Here is a 21,194-nt window from a genome sequence, read left to right on the forward strand (position 1 = left end):
GGAGGAAGAGGAGGAAGAGGAGGAGGAGGAAGAAGAGGAGGAAGAGGAGGAGGAGAAGGAGGAAGAGGAAGAGGAGGAGGAGGAGGAGGAGGAGGAAGAGGAGGAGAGAAGGAGGAGGAGGAGGAGAAGGAGAGGAGGAGAGGAGGAGGAGGAGAAGAAGGAAGAAGAGAGGAGGAGGAGAAGGAGGAGGAAGAGGAGGAGGAGAAGGAAGAGGAGGAAGAGGAAGAGGAGAAGGAGGAGGAGGAAGAGGAGGAGGAGAAGGAGGAGGAGGAAGAGGAGGAGGAGGAGGAGGAGAAGGAAGAGGAGGAAGAGGAGGAGGAGAAGGAGGAGGAGGAAGAGGAGGAAGAGGAGGAGGAGAAGGAGGAGAAGGAGGAGGAGGAAGAGGAGGAAGAGGAGGAGGAGAAGGAGGAGGAAGAGGAGGAGGAGAAGGAGGAGGAGGGAATTTTGGTCACTAGACCACTTCACCTTTCCAGCAAGGTTTCAGGTGTATGATCAGTTGGGGTGACTGTAATACGTGTTGAAAGGCCTGAGATACATGGGAACCAACAAGTAGCCACAGTTTTAGTCTTGGATATGTTGACACGCATTTGAACTGGGAGACCAGAAGTAAAAAAGGACTCAGGTTTGTACCAGAGCACTGGCATCCAGCTCCAACCACCACCTATTTTTCTTCTTTACTGTGGCATGCGATGATTCTATCACTAATAATTCTTCCACCGGTTATGTTCACTGTATCAAAAGTTACTAGCCTGCCATTCATGAAAAGATATTTTTCATTTTCCACAAAATTCTCATGAAAGGGAATACAATAACAAAAGTGAATGGATAAAGGAAAATAAACTCTATTACCTAGAGGTACAAAGCCAATATCCACATATAGCTTGGCACATAAGGAACCCAATAGGAAGCCAAAGATCGGCCCTATAATTGCAACCGTCTGCACACACCCTGAAGAAGAAAGAAAGCAAACTGTCATTTTGTCTGATTTTATAAATCGGCAGCTTTTTAAACAAGAAATGTGAGCTAGCATTAGCAGTTAACAATATTTCATCAGTTTCTCATTTGGGTGCTTAATTTATCAGTTTCATCAGAAAATAAATTCGTCTCCGCTTGGAGAGAAGAGTGAATATTTTTTAAGGCACTGATGATCTCTCAGTAAGAAAATAACACCTAGAATCTGACAAGGCCAATTTCACCAAATGCAGAGACATGGATTCCCTGGGATTTGATTCTCTACTGATAAAAATCAGAATTTTACTAATGCTGACAGCCTTTAAAAAAAAAAGAATTATGGTCAGCTACATTGCAGACTTGATTGAACAACAACACTGATTTCTCCCATGTTAGTGCAAACGTGAATGTTTTCCCTCTGAGTTTCTCGGGGCCGTTTGGGGGAGCGTTCCTGGAGCAGATCCCTCGAGGCAGCTAGCAAGGGAAGGAGGCTTTTGACCCGGGAGAAGGGGCTGCACTGAACACATTGAACAAGCCTAGACATCCTTGACACTTGGAGCAGACTGACCGACACTGTTGCTAGGAACTAGCTTTTCCCTGTGAGATGTCTCCTCTTTGCCTTTCATGTCCCTGCACTTTAATAAGCCCATATTGCTGGGAGAGGGAGTTGGTCCTTTTAAATGAACCGGAGGAGTAAATAGCTGGCATCAGATCCTTCCCTGGATCTGATAGAGAGCAAGCAACAAAAGGGAGCAGGCTCTGATCCTGGTCAGGAAGGAAGCTCCTAGGTTCATTTGGCTGCAATCTCCCCCTTGTCCCCAGAGTCATTCTTTAGCACATGGAATGGAGCTTCTGTTGCACTTCCAGCTCCTGATGTGGACTGACATTTCTACTGGAGCCAGACCCTTGTTGTTAACCACAGCCTACTTAGCTAGGCTCAGAGGCTTCCAAGAGTCCTGGTGTGTCAAGCCAGAACCGGATGGTGCAGTTGTCCTTGCTGTCGCTCCTCGATGAACTTAAATCGTGGTTGTCTTTCCGTGAATTTGATGCCCACAAATGATCCCAAACCCAAGAAATTACTACCAATGTGAGAGAGCAGTTGTTTGTCACCCTGCATTTTATACTGTTTAAATGCATCTGGCTTTATTTCCCATTATTTTGGTTTTTATGATTTTAGCCACTAGCCTACCCACTGGGACCTCCGTTGACCTGAGACCTTGCTCCTGGATTGTCTCTATTTCCTCCTGGTGCCTGTTGCGATTGCAGAATCCCTTATCTCCCATCTTTCATAGAAAAACAAAATAAAACTTAAAAAGCTGCCTTACAAAACCAGGTCTTGTAAAATGGGGTCCAGTTTCTATGATTTGGGAAAAAAATAGGTAGACAAAGTTAAAGCTTAAATACTTTAGCAGTATAATCATGCTGGGAAAGGGATACAGCATCTCACGTGCATAGAGGTGAGGGTAACTATCCGAGGTCCCACACAACACCGAGGTTCAAGTCATAACTATTGTTCAATTTGAACAAAATAAGGTTTATTCCCCTAATATAAAAGTTTTGGGCTTTTTTTCTGGTTCAGGTGTCATCACATCCAATTTTTAAGAGTATACTTCCAAATCAGGTGGCCTCAATAAAGTAGATGGGTCAGAAGTCTAAAACGTTCAATGCTCAATTTGGTTTCTAATGAAACAGGGGAACCAGGTGCGTTGGCTTGCAAGAAGCTGGGTGAGGGGCTTACCGATATAGAAGGCCGCATTGTCTTCATGGGCAAAGTCATCCAGGTAGGTGATGCCCAGAGGCTGGATGGGAGTTTCTCCTATCCCCCGAAGAAGATTTCCCAGGAAAACATAAACCCACATGGAGGAACCAGCATCCGTTTCACATTCTTAAAAGGAAGCAAACAAGAGGTTTGGAATTAGATGGATAGCAAGGTTAAAAAGCGGAGTCTGCATTGCAACAATTTACTTTACTGCATTGCAATGATTTGCTTTACATTAGATTATAGAAGGGAAATCTGTAATAAAAACAAAACCCAAACTCACTGCCACGGAGTCGATGCCTACTCATTGCGACCGTGTAGGACGAGGTAGAACTGCTCTGATAGGTTTCTGGGAGTGGGACTCTCCTGGAGTCGAACGCCCTGTCTTTCCCGCAAGGAGAAGCTGGTGGTTTCATAATTTATCTTCATATATGAGTTTGGGCAAGCATAGAAAACATTTTGTAACTTTAGATTTTAGGCAGTATGAAGACCCCGAATTCTGACTCAGGAACTCTACATTATTTCTTGTTAATGTTCCTTTTAATGCTTATTTTCTCTCTTTCTTTTCTTCCAACACTGAGTTCTTTGAATTCTTATATTCTGAGAACTCTTAATATCTTCTTAGGGACAAAGTGCAAAATTGTAAACAAAACCTTACTCATGTTACACTATAAAAATACTTCAATTTTCAGCAAAAATCACTACTATTATTAGTCAAGTTTCATCAAATATTTCTATGACCAATACTCCCAGGTGGACAGTCTGGTTCACAGTTATATCTGTTTTATAGTGAGAATGGTGAATCTTTCTGCTTTCTTAAAGATTTACAGTCTCAGAAACACACCAGGGCCACTAGAAGTCTGAATTAATGCCAGTGAGATTTGAATAGAAAGTAACCATCATTTTGGACCATGGAAACAAAGTCATGTAAGAATTACAAAGGATTCAAGCTTTTGCGAGGATCCCTTGTGGCACAATGATCAAGTGCTTAGCTGTTCTCTGAAAGGTCAGAGGTTCAAACCTGCCAACGACTCCAAGGAGCAAAAGAGATGATAAACTGCTTCATTAAAGATTACAATTTAGAAAACGCTATTGGGCAATTTTATTCTAGCACATAACGTTGCTCTCAGTCAGAATTGACTTGATTACACAAAACAATTAGAAATGCATCGGCAGTACAGCTATTCTGGTTTAAATAAAAGAGCATTTTGACATTATTTTTTAGAGTAAAATTCAAAGCGAACAGTTTTCAAATGTGTCTATGCAGGTCATATGCTAATATGATCATGTAAGTAGGATAATTCTCTCCACATCATAAATTAAGAATTGCTTTAAAGAATTGAGTTATTTTAATAATAGTGATATCATCAATGAGCTTCAATAATAACAACTTCAGAAAGTGTCTTCTGTACCAGGATATTATGGATTGTTTTATAAATCCTAATCCCGGTGGATGTCTTCCCATTTCAAAATAGTGGTTTCCTTGTTACACTTTTGAGACCAGATCAGGATAGGAGTGTTTTAAACCAACCTGCTTCCAAACCAGGACTCCAAAGTTTGTTGACTAGAGACATTTGAAAGGAGAATTCCCCCTGCGCACAGGGAGAGCCTCTCCTCGAGCTGGCGGCCTTGGATTGGGAAATTTAGCCTTGGGGATTGTGACAACACTTCTGGTGCTCCCTTATAGCAGCGCTCAGAGACACAGGTGCTTGAATGCATGGCTTACATGCATTATTCAATTGAATCCTCTTCACAATCCCATAAGGTAGGAGTTTGTTCCTTACCTAAAATGCGATGGCCCAGTGGGGGCTATTTGAAGAACTGTCGTGGATAAGCTTTGGGCAGATGAATGTGACTACTGAGCAGTTATGCTGACTCTGGTCTTGATTCTGCTCCCTTCTTGACATGTAATAAAGTGGCCGGACATTTGGCACTTATTTTATCTGCAGTTTGATTCCTTTTCTAAAAAGATGAGGCAAGCTCCTTTCCTACAAATGGACTCTAATATCAATTTTAGCCCTAATGATTTTATGATTCTATGAAGGTAGATATTTTAGATTTGTGCTACCCAATACCCAACCAAACACTGCCCCGGAGTCAGTTCTGACTCCTAATGACCCTGTAGGACCGGGCAGAATGGCCCCTGTAGGTTTCTGAGACTGTGCCTCTTTACAGGAGTAGAAAACCTCATATTTCTACCTCCAGGTGGCTGGTGGCTTTGAATAGCTAACCATTGAGTTATCAGACCACTGCATAACCCACTACACCACCAATATAGTAACCGCTACTGTCCAATATAATAACAACTAAATTTAATCTAAATTGAATAACATTACAAATTCAATTCTTAAGTCAAGGTAGCTACATTCAAGTACTCAAGTACACACACAGCTGGTGGCTACTATCTTGGATGGCACAGATATACAACCATTCCATCATGACAGACATCACCTAGTGAACGGCTTTTCTCTATTGAATGGGGAGAATCAAGTTGTGAATGTAGTATTTTTGAGAGAGTCGTATTTATTATATATCCATATTTGTCCACTAACCCTAAGGAACAGGACTTTCAGAGAGTAGTCCCTAAAGAAAAGAGAGGAATACACATACTGTGTTCGATTTGAGTTGTGTGAACTGTGAGGAGACTGATAATGCCAGGCCTACCCCACTGCACCCCGTGTTATTCTATAAGCATCCTAGAAGGCAAGGACCCCCCGGAAGAAGACTAATTCAGAGGAAGTACTTGGCATTCTTCTAGAGGCTGACCACAGAAATTAAGTAAATTGTAGAGGAAAACTGTTTCTCTCAGGTCTGAGGAATAGGTTGGAAACTAAGGGTGCTAAACCAGGTGTTGTGGTCCACCAGAACTGCTGGAAGACTTTGCCAGAGTTACTAGCAATTAATAGTATTTCTTCCTCTGAAATGTGATGGCCCTTTTAAGGGGCCTCTACTACTTTATTTGTTAGAAATTTTAAGGCGTTAGATACAATATTTTCTCCATTTAGGTAGTTATGTTTTTGAAAACAAAAAAAATCAAAATATTTGTCACAGCAAGTTTTGGCAAAAAGTGTTTGCTTGGTCAAATTTAGTTTTTAAAGATCATCTTACCGTTATTTGCTTTAGATTGTGGTTTTTCCATGACTGAGATTGGTCGTGGATCATTTGTCTCCGGGAGACATGGAGAGATGCTCTGAGTGGAGTTGGAGAAAGAAGAATATCGCTCATATCTGTACCTGCACAAAAAGAACGTTTGCTTTATTACAGATTTATTTGTGTCATGCTTTAAAAAAGTGCATTCATGCTATGTGGCTTAGTGTATAGTGCCGATTGAGATTACAGCTATCTATTTATCACACAACCAAACTAGTATTTAACAGCAGAACTTGATAGGCATCCAGAAAGTCTAGATCATAAATAACAAAAGTATGGATGCCAGAGGAGACTCTAAAACATGCCTTAGTCATAGAGTAGCTAAAGCAAATGGAAGAAATGATCAACTCAATGGGCTGACTAGAAAATTCCAAATGGCATCTTGAGAAGACAACGCCAAACATGACAACACAATGTGCACGGATCTGGAATTAGAAAACCAAGAGGGAAAACATTCAGCATGTCTGAAACAAAAAGAACTCAAGAAAAACCTCAAACCTTGAATATGAGCAAGAACCAATGGTGCTGAAGGAAGAAGTTCAAGCTGCACTGACTGCATTAAGTGCCCTCCCACCCCCCCGGGAAAAAAAGGCTCCAGAAATGGACAGAATATCCACTGAAATGTTTCAGAAAGCTGAAGAACTGGAAGCATTCACTTGTCCCTCCTAGGAAATCTGGAAGATAGCTATTTGGCCAACTGACTGAAAAAGATCCATATTTGTGCCCATTCCAAAGAAAGGTGGTCCAACAGCAAGCACAAACTATACAGATATCATTGATATCGCACACAAGTAAGATTGTGCTTAAGATAATTCAGCAAAGGCTGTAGCAATACGATGATAGGCAACTGCCAGAAATCCAGGCCGGATTCAGATGAGGATGTGGAACAAGGGATTGCTGGTGTCAGATGGATCGTAGCTCAAAGCAGAGAACACCAGAGAGATGTTTATTTGTGTTTCATAGACTGTGCAAAGGCCTTCGACTGTGTGGGTCACAATAAACTGTGGATCAACTTGAGAAGAATGGGATCCAGAACACTTGTTTGTGCTCATTTGGAACTTGTATATGGATCAAGAGACAGTTGTACTATGCTGTATAGTACAAAACCAGGAAAGTTCATCAGCATTGTATTCTCTCACCATACTTGTTCAATCTTATGCTGAGCAAATCATGAGACAATCTGGATTATATGAAGAAAATGTGGCATGATGATTGGAGGAAGGCTGATTAACAACCTGCAGAAAGCAGATGACACTGTCTTACTTGCTAATAGTGAGGAGGAATTGAAGCACTTATTGATGAAGATCAAGGATTTTAACCTTCAGCATGGATTACAACTCAATGTAAGGAAGACCCAAGTCCTCACAATTAACCAATAAGCAACATCATGGCGAATGGAGAAAAGGTTGAAGTTGTCAAGGATTTTGTCTTACTTGGACCCATCATCAATGGAAGGAGTGGTCCAGAGATCAAAAGGTGTATTGCATTGGGTAACTCTGCTGCACAAGACCTCTTTAGCATATTAATGAGCAAATATGTTACTTTGGAGACAGGTGTGCCTGAGCCAAGCCAACGTATTCACCATTGTATCACATGCATGTGAAAGTTAGGCATTGAATATAACCAGAGAATAATCAATGCATTTGAAATATGCTGGAGAAGAATATTGAAAGTACCATGGAATGGCAAAGGGACCAACCGATCTGTATTGGAAGGTCAGAGTGCTTCCTACAGTCATAGATAACAAGACTTGGTCTTACATACTTTTACCATATTGTCAGGTGAGAGCAGTCCCTGGAGAAGGACATCATGTTTGGTAAAGTGGAAGGGCGATGCAAAAGAGGAAGGCCCTTAGATAGACGGACATAGTGCCTGCAAAAATGATTTCAGGTCTAGGAACATTTGTGAGGATGGTGCAGGTCCATGAAATGCTGTCTTCTGGTGTTCATAGGGTTGCTATGGATTGGATCTGCCTCCATTGCACTTTACCACACAACTCCTGGGGTAGTTAAAGACCTAGTTTAATGAACAAAAGTAAGTTATTTACAGGGGGGTAATTTTAATTATAGAAATTTAATCCTTTAGCTACAAAGAAGCCACACTTGCTGAGTCATGATTATGTCTGAGTCAAAAAAAAAAAAAAAGAATTTAACAACTCATGACCAGTTGTGCATTGCATTTAGAGATACAGCTTTTGTAGAACAACTGCTAGGCTAATATATGCATGGAGGTTTTGAATAATTTAGTGAGATTATTTCCTGCTTTCTGTTTAGACTCAACTCTGCTTCATGGATATGTTAAGTACAATACAACATCTACTGTCTACAATATATTAATATATTTCTAAGTTATTTCTAATTCTACCATTCTTTTTGTTTGGGGGATTGTGATGGCAGTTGGGAAGAAGATTCCTACCTAATGGTAGGACTGAGTTTATTCTATCTATAATTCCTAAGATCCACACTTTCACTTAAATTATCTTTCATGTTATCTACTTCATTACACCCTCTTAGAAGGTAGAATCACTGCCAAGTTGATATTACAACATCGTCTTGACACTCATTATGTCCATGTACTATATAACAAATGGCTACTATTGTAGTAATTGTTTGCAATATGAATAGTAAAATCTATTCAGTGTGGTAGAATATATGGGGCTCTCCTAAAACTTAACTGACTAGTGGATTATCAGATATTAGTGCAAGTTAACGGTTCAATGGGTTCACGAACTCCATTGCAAAGCAACAGCATGTTTTTTCTGTGTGTTTGAATATCAATGTTTAAGGAAAGATGAATCATTTTGTCATTGTTTTACATAGTTCCCTGAGCAAAATGAGCTAAGAGTTGTGGAATGGAGTAACTGATTTTCAAACTCTTAGCTCCACAGAGATTATTTTAACATGGAATTTTTGATAAATATGATTGTCTTTTTTTAACAGCATGCATTGTACTAGTGTCTCAAAGTAATTAGAAAAGTCGTTGTCATGATGCAGTTTTTATTTTATTTAAAAATTTTATTTCTTCACAATCCCTAGTAATCACTGATGTTCTTTTATGTGGGTGGATTTACCTGCTACACATATAAGTGAAACCATAAAATATTTGTTTATGTATTATTTTGAAATCATTTAATTATTTGAGGTTTCACAATTCAATCTACCAAAAAGTAATTGTTGTAAACATGACTACTTAGATTTTGAATTAATAGATTTTTATGCTAGTGTCACCTTCGTCGTTCAATACTATTCTACACACACACACACACACAAATAGACTCATAATTTTAGGCTTCAATTTTCTGAGTTGTAAAAAGAAGACTGCAGGTGGTTTGTGTATATTTATGCTCTGTTGGATAAATTGGAAAAGAAAGGATGGAACTGAAAAACAGTACTTTGAAACCTTTAAATTCGGGATTTTTGTTCTGACTTGCATTCAGATCCTGACCGACACAGTCTTGAATGATGAATGAAATTCCTTCTCCAGAAACATCCCTGTTTGTAAGCTGGCCCTGGCAGTGTCAATTGTCTACACAGAGTCAACGCGATCCTTTAATGCTGTGTCAGCTCATGTCATGCTGCTCATCACCCCTTTCCCCTTCGGTGTCCTGTCTCATGTAGGGGAGAAGCTAAAGTCCTGGCAATTGTTTTCATGCCACTTGGGCTCCGGAGTACATATTGCAAGGTTGGTGGTTCAAACACCACCTGTGGGGGAAAGATGAGGTTATCCACTGCTATCAAGGTTCACAGCCTTGGGATCCCTTTAAAGGGTCGCTATGAGCCATAATGGACTCCATACCAGTCGGTTGAATGTTGGGCTTACGATTCAGTCTGGCTTACCAGTTACTGTCTTCAGCAGCAGTAGCTATGGAAGAATGGAATCTAACCCCTAATGCTGAGTTATTAGATTAGAATCTACACTACCCCAGGTACATACTGGGGTTCCTAAGATCTCATAAAATATCAGGGAAATCATCCAAGAAAGCAAGGAAGTCTCTCCAGATGATTTAAATGTTATCCATGTTTATAAACCAAACTTGACATCTTCTCTCCTTTCCCCTTCACTTTTGTTTAATGAACTGGATGAAATAAAAAGGAGCACAACCCGTCTAAGGGAGTGCCTCATGTATTGGTTCTCATGACTAGTAGCAGGTTCTGGGAGACCTACGGGGCGCCCCAGTGGCATAGTGGGTTGTGCTAATCACATTTTAATTCTAAACATAACACCTTTATGGTGAAACCATTGCTGGTCATTGGTTCAAACCAAATGACTTAATTAACTAAGGAGACTTAATGATAACACACATCAAAAATGACACTACTACTAATAATGTCAAGAACCATAGTAGGTATTTTGTGCAAGCCAAGAAGAATGTTATCTTGATGATTATTTTTAAATGTAGGAATTTGGATCTTTAAAAGTTAAGTAATACATCCGTGGTCACATAAAACAACCACTGATTCAATTCAATTCGTTTACTTTGAAGTCAAGAATGCATTGATCCTTTGAAACCACTTTCAACTTTTCAATGTTTTTTTAGTGATGAGACATTTTTGAATCTTGAGCACCTATTGACCAAGAGGCCTAATGTATAAAACAGAAAACTATGGCTACATAGTTAATATAACACCTTTATGATTGAACCATTGCTGGTTGGAGTTCGGCAGAATAGAAACTCAGTTCTTCAGCCTTCTCCTCAACACCTTCTCAACCTATTTTCTCCACATAACCCTATGAGGACAGTCCATGAGCTAAGGAAACTTCCGCTCTGTGAAAGAGAGCTCAGAGGAGTCTGAAGAATAGGCAGGGTTCCACAGACACTGATAATGGGTCTGGGAACTCATCCAAGAAACAGTAGGCAATCTGCTGCACAGATTCTACCTTCATCAATTGCTTAAGCAGGTCAAAAGAGATTTGGAAATCCAAGAAAACATTTGGACTAGTACATTTCTAAATCTCCTCTCAGACATGTTATGATGCAATGATTAAGAAGGGGCAATAATCAGATTATATATAGATGTAAGTATCCTCTTGTTAGTCATATTTCTTGTGACGGCAGAAAAGGGAGGTAGTATTAATATGCATAAAGAATACTAGTGAAGAGATGCAAGGAAAATGGTGACTAATTAGGATTCACCCGTCAGGAGCTCCTGCTGCCATACCAGAAACTTGGGAAGGAAAGAGAGACCAGACTTAAATCCGGTGTTCCGGGATGTGAATGTAATGTACCTGCATGGAGAGGGGAGCCAGTAGAGGGGTCTGAGGGTCCGGCCCCAATCCCAACTACGTGGACAACTGCCCCTGCCCCCAGAAGAATTTACTTTAGAGGACAGCACTGAAGCTGCAGCTAGGGGAGAAGGGCATGTCTGATCAGAGCACACGGGAGCAAGGGAGGAAGAGAGAGTGGAGCACATCTTAGCCCACCAGTCCTGGAAGATGATCTCCCCGTTACAAACAGCCAATGCACAGAGTAGACCATATGGATGATCCCACTATGAGACATGATGTCCCTCGCTGACCCATGGCCCTACAGGGGACAGCACTGGAGACTCAGTTTCGGGATTGGCCTGGTCTGACCCCACCACACCAAGGAAAAACACCTAGGGCACGAGGCAGAGCAATGGGGGAGCAGAGCCCGGATCTCCCAAAAGAGTGCAATGGATAGACTTTGGGACCAGAGCGTGGCACCCCACCAGACTCAACTGGAGGACATGCCTAGAGGTCAAAAATTAGACCTGGGTTTATTTACAGGTTTTTCTCTTTTTTTTTTTGACTTTTAATTTTTTTAAATTAATTTGTTCTTTTCTTGGTCATTGGTTTTCTTTATTGTCATCATTGTGTTCTCTTTTGTCACTTTGTCTAGCTATGCTTTGTTTTTTGGTGCATATTATTATCTCTATAGATCTATCTAAATAAGATAAGCTGGATGAACAGTCTGGAGGAGAAAACAATGGGACTGATGGTAATGGGGGGACATGGGAGAGGGGGAGGTGAGGGTAAGGAGGAGGTGCTGACCAACCCAGGCAGAAGGGAGCAACATGTGATCCAAAATCAGTGGCAAGGAGGGTGTGAGGCGTGGTAGGGATTCAGCAAGGGCAATGTAACTGAGATAAATTAATGAAACCCAAATGAAGGCTGAGCATGACAGTGGGACAAGAGGAAATTAAAAGGAAAAAGAGGAAAGAACTCGGAGGCAAAGATCTTAAAGGCCTGAAGATAAACAAGTGGCCATCTAGCTCAGAAGCAACAAAGTCTACATGGAAGCACACCAGCCTGTGTGACCACAAAGTGATGAAGGATCAGGTATCAGGCATCAAAGAACTAAAAATCATATCATTGTAAATGAGGGTGAGTGCAGAGTAGAAACCCAAAGCCCATCTGTAGGCAAATGGACACCCCTACAGAAGGGCCGCAGGGAGAAATCAAGCCAGTCAGGGTGCAGTGTAGCAACAATGAAACATACAACTTTCTTCTAGTTCTTAAATGCCACCCCCCACTATCATGATTCCAATTTTACCTTACAAATATCACTAGCCCAGAGGATATACACTGGTACAGATAGGAACTGGAATCATAGGGAGTCCAGGACATATGAACCCCTCAGAATCAGTAGTGAGAGTGACAATACTGGGAGGGTAGTGGGAAGGTAGGGTAGAAAGGGGGAACTGATTACAAGGATCCACGTAGAACCTCCTCCCTGAGGGATGGATAACAGAAAAGTGGGTGAAGGGAAACCTCAGACAGTGTAAGATATAACAAAATAATAATAATTTATAAATTATCAAGGGTTTATGAGGGAGGTGGGAGTGAGGAAGGAGGGGGAAAATGAGGAGCTGATAATCAAGGGCTCAAGTAGAAAGCAAATGTTTTTTGTGTTTTTTTTTTGGGGGGGGGGCTCGATCAGAAGGACTTGGGGCCCCCAAAGCAAATGTTTTGAGAATAATGATGGCAACACATGTACAAATGTGCTTGACATAATGGATGTATGTATAGATTGTAATAAGAGTTCTCTGAGCCCCCAATAAAATGATTTAAAATAAAAGAATACTGGTAAGAAGTCAGAAGATCCATTTGAAGGCTCAGGTTCCATACTCATGAGCACCGAACATCAAGAATGTTAAGAAATTCTCCAAGTCAAGATCTTTTGCTCAAAAATAACAGTGATAGACTGTCATCCTACCCCATAGATTGTTTAAAATATAAAAGCATGTAATATACATGAAAACATTTGGAACGACTAATGTTTTAGGTGAGCGGTGCTCTAATGGAAGTGTCAAAACCATACTTTTAGGACAGGGATTACTGGTAGCCCACTAGTCCTGCTGAGTGAGATTTGTCCATGAGATTATGTTTGGACAAGTTGATAATATAACCTACGGCCAATTATCAGTCAGAAAAGTATACCATGATTCATCATTTATTACCCAGTTGAATCTTTTGGCATTTAGCATATGTTAATTTCTTTTTACTTTATATTTACCCCCACTACTGAATTAAAGCTTATGAATCAAAATGTTTAGTACAAAAATTCTTTTCAATCTCATGGAAATCAATACAATTCTTACCACATAGGACCTGGTCAATAAGTACGCTTCACAGATAATAAAGACAAAAGTAAAATTCTAAAAGTGTTCTGAAATCATGCCCAAGGAGGATGCAATTAAAATGATACATAAAATTATCATGGATAATTTGAGCCATGTACTAGAGTCTCGAATTTAAATAATTAAGTAGAATCATAGAAAGGGAACCGATCATGCAGTTTGGGGTCAAGGTCGCCAACAGATGGCTGCTCTGTACTTACTGTCCCATGAGGAACTGCGGCATTGCAATGAGCAGTGTCCCGACTCCCATGACCACACACCCCACTCCAATGATTTTCGGCCTGTGAAGTTTTGCTCCAAAGTAGCTAACAAGTGTTATAACTAAGAGATTCCCTTTGGAGAAAAAAAATGAAATGATCACACGTAAGAGAATTTAGCAAAGGTCATTGGCATAATTATAAAACCACATGTATGTAAGTACATGCATGAATGCTGACAGGAGGTAAAAGATGGAGCAATGTTTTGTTTGACTGCAACATGCTTCCAGTCCATGTCCCCCATTGTCACCTTTCCTTTCTTTAATCTTCACCCCGTCTTTGCTACAATCACCTTATCCCTTTGTTAAAATGTTTTAACTATCTTCCTACTTCCTTTTCTCCCAGCCTTGCTTTTGTCCTTTTTGAGCACTGATTTTTTTTTTAGAAGGCCAGTTTCTTCACTTATTAAAGTTTCTCCTAATATTTAAAGAATTAAAGCTCCCAATTGCTCTTGGAATAAATATTACATCACCTCAACTTACCTGTTATTCCCTCTGGAGGCTGTAAAAAAGCATACTTTACTCATTTTATTCTATCAATTTATGAAACCCATTTACAAAATACCTTTAAAACTTTGTTCTTATTTATGTTATTTGAAGACAAAATTAGAAATAAAAACCAGAACTTCACAAAGACTTCAGAAATACACCTATTTTATCACTTCAATGTCCACCTGTAATGCACCTATTATGATAAAGTCTCCGTAAAGAATACAATGAGTGCAGTAGTATACTTTAGTATATTCCATATACATATAGTTAGTATCTTGAATGATAAAGAATATGATTTTTGAAAGTGGGAATGAGGCCTTTCTAAAATTCCTCTAGTGAAGCATGCAAGAGATATTTTTTTCATTGGTGATGGAAATAACTGATGAAATATGCCTTACTCAAGATGTTTTCATACTTTGGTATACATAAATAGTACTGAGATGGGCAGTTGGAGAAATCTGACTTCTCAAACTGTTAGATTCTTGGCATTCAGATTATCTGGATCAGCTTCCTAGCCATGAAACTGAATTGTTTTTGCTAGCTCAATTGTATTGACTGGAGAGAATTCCTGGCACATGCTTTGATAACTGTAGCTCAGGATGTTAGATTTTCAAGCACCTCTATGATGTCTGCTAACCACAAGGTCAACTGTCCAGCGGAGGCCTTCTCCGTCCGTCCAGGACCTCACAGGGGCAGTTCCACCCTGTCCCACAGGTTCACGGTGTCAGAATGGGCTCGATGGCGATGAGGTTTCCTTGAATATAGTTAGCCATTTTCATTTGTGATGCTTATTTTAAAACACACAGCGCTAGCTAGAGTAAGATTTCAGCAATTCTTTAATAGTTGATTATGGCGGCTGAGGGCTGACTTTGTCTTGAAGCTCTCCCCTACATTTTCAATTGTCCAGCCAGTGTTTCCTTACATCTGTAACCCATCATTTCCATGACTGCTGGGAAGCCAAATCTCCAGTTAGTTATGGAAGAAAGAGCAGTGATTTTTTTTAAAGCCTTGAGGACAGTCATAATGACAAGAAAAGACACCTGCACGTTGGCTCAAGACACCCTGACTCTGGGAAGAATTAAGTTCTTTTTAATTTTGCTATTAAAAAAATTATGTCTTAGATTTCCCATTTGATATTTCAGTATTTAGTAGAAGTTATTTTATATTATCTTAATAGTTATCCTTATACTTTTGTTAATGAGTCACAGTAAATCCAAAGTGTGGTGAAAGATAACTGCCAAAGTGTATGTAAGGCCTACCTTCCTTCCTTCTTGCTACCCTACCAATGCTTCCATGAGGGAGAATTCAAGCTTGCAAGGCCATTTCCATGTTGCATGAACAGGCATGCTTAATATTCACCTCAGCATCTGTGCTATCTAGACAACAGGTTTTGCTTCCTACATTTAGTATCCTTTGAGTTCTCCGGAGATAACTAGTGAGTCATAGTGATGGGAAATTATTTAAAAATCTGTCTGGATATTCAAATTCTCCCCTCGCTGCCAATGAAAAATGTTTGAAAAAACTTGAAACGATATTTTACGAAGTTTTCAAAAATCTCTCTCATTAGACACTTCCTTTCCTCCCTTTTGGAGACCATTTCAGATGGCATAAAGGAAAACTCTCTAACTCATCTGATTAATCTACCCCTGAAAACAACACTGGGCCAGGAAAATGTAAGAAAGGATGATTTGATTCAAGCTTAATTAAAAAAATAGATGTCAAAACCCCAAGTAAAATATCAACAATTTATCCCTGCGGAGCAAAGATACTATCAAATTAAAAACAAAACACAACACAAAAACCTAATACCAAAATTACTTACCTTGATGGAAGAAGAGAATTCTATGATTACCTTAACAAATGTCCAAAATATTCTATATAAATAACTACTGATTGACAATAAGAAAACTACTTTTTTGTGAGCAAGCATCTATAGTTTTTAAAAGTACACCCAATAATAATTTCTATACTTGTGGTGATCTGGAAGGGTTCATATGAGCCCTGTTGTGGTAGTGGTTACAAGTTGGGCTGCTCCCTGCAAGACCAGCAGGTAGATAGACTCCACCAGCTGCTCCATGGGAGAAAGACAAGTCTTTCTTCTCCCTTGAAAGGTTACAGTCCCAGAAACTCACAGAAGTGCTACTCTATCCTACAGGGTCTCTCTGAGTCGGCATCAACTGGATAGCAGAGAGAGCTGAACGTAAAAGTAACTTGGCTTTTGTTACTTCTTATGAAAAACTAAGGACCCCTGGTGGTGTGTGGGTCAGGTGTTGGGTTGCTAACCACAAGGTCAGCAGATTGAAACCACCAACTGCTCTGTAGACTAGGTTTTCTATTCCAGGAAAACAGTGGTTCTCAACCTATGGGTCGCAGCCCCTTTGGGGGTCAAATGACCCTTTCACAGGGGTCACCTAACACCATTGGAAAACACATTTCTGATGGCGTACAGAAGCGGGACCCCGCTCCTCTATCCGTCTCCAGGTGGGTCCACCCACATGCAGATATGCCCATAGATGAGTGCCTGGCGTGAAGCCTGTTACCCATGCTACACCATGCTTCAAAACAAAATTTCATTTATTTGTCATTAGAAATTATTATTTCACAATAGATAATTACATATTGTTTTTGAACTCTCACTATGTTGTAATGATGATCAATTTGTAACAATGAAAACACATCCTGCATATCAGATATTTACTGTAAATTATGATACATAATGGTAGCAAATTTACAGTTATGAAGTAGCAATGAAAATAATTTTATTTGCTGGGGGTAACCGCAGCTTGAGGAACTGTATTAAAGGGCCACAGCATTAGGAAGGTTGAGAACCACTGCAGTAAAGAGTTACAGGCAGAGTCAGGTCTACTCTGTCCTATAGGGTCACTGTGAGTCAGAATCAACTCAATGGTGGTGAGTTGTTATATTATAAAAACTAGGTCCTTCCATCACATATAGCTTCTGTCTCTCTGGTTTTTTATTAGATATCTACTGTCTTTTTAAAAATTGCTTCTGATTATGATACAACGTATCATCCTTATCTTAACTACTATGGCACTTCATTTACTCCAGACTGTGAACTATGCAGGTACTATGGAATAAATCAATTATCAAGTCTGTTTAAGAAGTTTACCCAGAGTGATGTGACCAGATGTTTTAGAACATGACTGTAGAACTGTGGGCCAATTCCTAGCTCCATTATCACCTGAAGCTTGTCAGAAATCGGGATTTCCTACTATAGGGTCACTATGAGCTGAAATGGATTCGATGGCATGAGTTTGAGTTTGGGGGACCTACATAATCAACATCTATACTGTTGGCCAGTCATGCATATACACATTAAAGTTCCATCATTACTCAATTGCTACAGCTCCTTTTGGTAGGATGAAGGCAAACGTTACTCAAACTGAAATATGTACTATGAACTTAAAAACATAAGTTGTTCAGCAGTAGGAAAACAACAAGTCCCTTCACTTTTCTGAAAATCCATCATGTGAGGCGGACACAGGAGCAATTAGAAATGTTCATGGCTTTGTCTCTGAGTCCCCAAGAGGCAGCAAAGACAACAGAGAGTACTATTTTGGTTATTTCGAGAAACATTGAAAAGCTGAAATTTCTCAATTCAGGAAGTAAGTAGTTGAGATTATACTTTTAAAGTACTAAGACACAAATAGTGGCTAAAATTACTTGGTTTTTTTTCAAGCCGCATTAAGTTAGTTGCTAATCAGAGACACTGGAGAGTAGACTTTTTATTGCCAGCTTTGATCTGGTGTTCTTGTTAATCAAATTCCCTTACTTATCCCCCTATCTAGTTATTAGACAGAAGTCAAAACTCTTTAATGGTTTAATATCTTCTTAAAACATTGTAATAAAATGCTGGGAGAGTGGAGGGTGAGTGGGTTGGAAATGGGGAACTGATTACAAGGATCCACATGTGACCTCCTCCCTGGGAGATGGACAGCAGAGAAGGGGGGGAAGGGAGACTCCGGATAGGGCAAGATATGTCAAAATAACAATGTGTAAATTGCCAAGGGCACATGAGGGAGGGGGGAGCGGGGAGGGAGGGGGGAAAAAGAGGACCTGATGCAAAGGGCTTAAGTGGAGAGCAAATGCTTTGAGAATGATTGGGGCAGGGAATGTATGGATGTGCTTTACACAATTGATGTATGTATATGCATGGATTGTGATAAAAGTTGTATGAGCCCCTAATAAAATGTAAAAAAAGATAAGAGGAGAGAAAATAGAAAATGATTAGGGCAAAGAATGTACAGACATGCTTTATACAATTGATGTATGAATATGTATGGATTGTGATAAGAGTTGTATGAGCCCCTAATAAAATGTTTAAAAATAAAAAACAAAAAAAAACATTGTAATACATTTTCAGAGTCCATTTAGATTCTTCCAAAACATTGTAATGGAATCCTAGGGCTAACAGGATACATAACTGTTTATAACAAGATTCCCAGCTTCCATCCCCACCGCCCACATGCACTTTATATCGACAGTACCACCAACCTCTTACTTTCTTTCCTCCAAGAAACTCCAACTGTGGGATCTAAATCATGAGTCATATAACAATAAACTCCTAGGCTAGGGAATCTGTCCATTGGCCTGAGCAAGCAATCTGCCTCTACAAGAACATTAAAAACCTGTGAAGCGCAAAGTTATGGAGTCCATTCTGGCTGGAATCATAGGAGAACTGTGCCACAGGGTTTCCGAGGCCATACTTCTGTATCGCAGCAGACTGCTGCGTTTTTCTCATGCAGAGCAGATGGCGAGCTGGAAAGGCTGCCGTCTTTAGCTCAGCAGCCAAGCACTAAACCACTGCAACTCCAACGCTCCTTAATGTAACATAAGGCCATGTCAGATTCGGTCCAGATCAAGCTTTCCAAGTACAGAACAGAACACAGTCAGAATGTTGTTTAGGCATGCTTAGAAGGCCATGAGCTTAAAAATAAGACCGGGCATCTGCCACACTCACCAATTTCAAAACTACCATCAATAACTCCCACCAGTGAAGAAGGAAGGTCAAACCTTCTCTCTAGCTGGGTGATGGTGCTCTTCAGATAGCCTTCCGTCAGTGCTTTGGCAAAGTAAACAAAAGACAGCGCCCCGAGGAACACCTGGAATAGACGGCAGATGCCAATTTAGTCCGAATCCAGTCTGACATACCATTGGAGAACTCGTAACCAAAGGAGGAAGACAGCACGGTGACTGGCATCTAAAGCAGTGACTTATGCCCAATCCAAAAGACCGTGGCTTGTGCCAGGTTTCACAGGCAGAATTTATAGATAATAAGTAACCTAACGTTTAGAAATACATACTAATTAGCAGGTTTCCAGAGGTTTGTGTAATCAGGGGCTCTGCGCTCTAACTCCTTCAGTTCCATACATTCAGACATCTGGTTACCTGAATGCTGCTCAGCAGGCTTGGTCACCTCCCACCTGCAACGTTTGTCTTCTTGAGCAAAATAAAATCTCAAAGAAGAAAGGATTTTGAAGGACAGCTTCACGAACCGATGAAAAACCAGTGATAGTCACCTGGATTTCTCTGACTCGTTCATTGCCCTCTGACTATAAAGGACGGAACTGCCACCTAGTTTGGACAGAACATGGAAGCTGCATGCTTCCCAATTTGTGAATTGTAGTCCAAATAATAAATATGTCTCTAGTATCATTTATAACTTCCTACTCTCAGGATCCCTGGTGGTAGAAAGGCTACGTGTTGGGCTGCGATCCACATGGTCGGCACTTTGAAGCCACCAACGTCACGTGGAGAAAGACTGGGTTTTCTACTCCCTGTTTTTGATAGTTACAATCTCAGAAACCCACAGGGCTGGGTGGGGTAGGGGTTGGAGTCTTAGGAGTTCTTTTACAATACAAGCTCAAAATAATGTCAAAATGATGTCAGGCTAATTAGCATTAAAGGTGAAATTCATGTACTGTGGTAGATCTACTCCCAGCCTGAAGTACACATTGATTTTTTTAAAACTCAAATTCTCTTTGAAATAATAGATCTCTTCAAAATGCATGTTGGTTTTGAAAAAATGATTCCTTCTGGTTCCACCCCTAGACCCGTAAATGTTTTATTTTTGAGTCTTGCTTTAAAAAGAAGATTCAGTGTATGTGGAGGCAAAAAAAGGGGACAGCCAGAGATAAGAATATTAAACAAATGAATTGTATGAATCAAAGAGCATCTCATAATGTTGCATTTTACATAGTGGCATGTGTACATTATAATAGACTGAAAATGGACAACTATTACTGGACTGAAGAAATAGAACTACTATTTCTCACAGTTAAGTTCACACTCAAGTCAAATTTTAAGAACACAGAGTAAAGAGAATTTTTAAAACAAAGATGAAAAAGCCCATCCATTAGACAATGGAACCTCCCCCACAGAAGGGTCTCAGGGAAGGGATGAGTCAATCAGGGTGCAGTAGAGCGTCAGTGGGTCACACAATATTCCTCTGGTTCCTTGAGGCTTCCTCACCCCCCACTATCATGACTCCAGTGCTGCTTCCCACTCTGGACTAGACGGGAGCATGTACACAGATACAGACAAGAGATAAAACTCACGACACACAGAACCCAGAAACAGGAATGGGAATAGATACCAAGAGTAAAGGGAAGGGGGTACCAATCACAATGAATACAAGGAATGGCACATAACCACACACCCCTCTCCAGGGGGGCGAGAATCACAGAAACCAGAGGGGACGGGAGACAGCAGTTGGTGTGAGATATGAAAATAATAACAATCTTTAATCTATCAAGGAGCCATGAGGGTGGGGGGAAGGAGGGAAGGGAAAGAAGAGGATGTGATCCCAAGGCATCCATAGAAAGTAAACGTATAGAAAAGAATGATGACAATATATGTGCAAATACGTCTGACAAAACTGCTGTATGGATAGTAACAAGAGTAAGAACCCCCAATGAAATGATCTTTTCCAAAACAGCAACAACAACATAGATGAGAAGGTTGA

General features: G+C 40.3%; 1 protein-coding gene across 3 annotated transcripts in view; it reads right to left on the minus strand.

Moving 5' to 3' along the window:
• SLCO1C1 (solute carrier organic anion transporter family member 1C1) overlaps positions 1-21,194 on the minus strand; it is a 61,577-nt gene that overhangs the window by 39,855 nt on the left and 528 nt on the right. For 2 of the 3 annotated variants that reach the window (XM_075553063.1, XM_075553062.1), the window contains exons 2-6: positions 19,191-19,332; positions 13,662-13,794; positions 5,819-5,943; positions 2,690-2,836; positions 850-948 (exon numbers count right to left, since the gene is read on the minus strand). In XM_075553063.1, coding sequence (XP_075409178.1) covers positions 850-948; positions 2,690-2,836; positions 5,819-5,943; positions 13,662-13,794; positions 19,191-19,332 — 646 coding nt within the window. The remainder of the gene's footprint in view (positions 1-849; positions 949-2,689; positions 2,837-5,818; positions 5,944-13,661; positions 13,795-19,190; positions 19,333-21,194) is intronic. The other variant, XM_075553064.1, reaches the window with a different exon arrangement.

Source organism: Tenrec ecaudatus, chromosome 6, assembly GCF_050624435.1.
Source record: "Tenrec ecaudatus isolate mTenEca1 chromosome 6, mTenEca1.hap1, whole genome shotgun sequence".
Taxonomy (NCBI): Eukaryota; Metazoa; Chordata; class Mammalia; order Afrosoricida; family Tenrecidae; genus Tenrec; species Tenrec ecaudatus.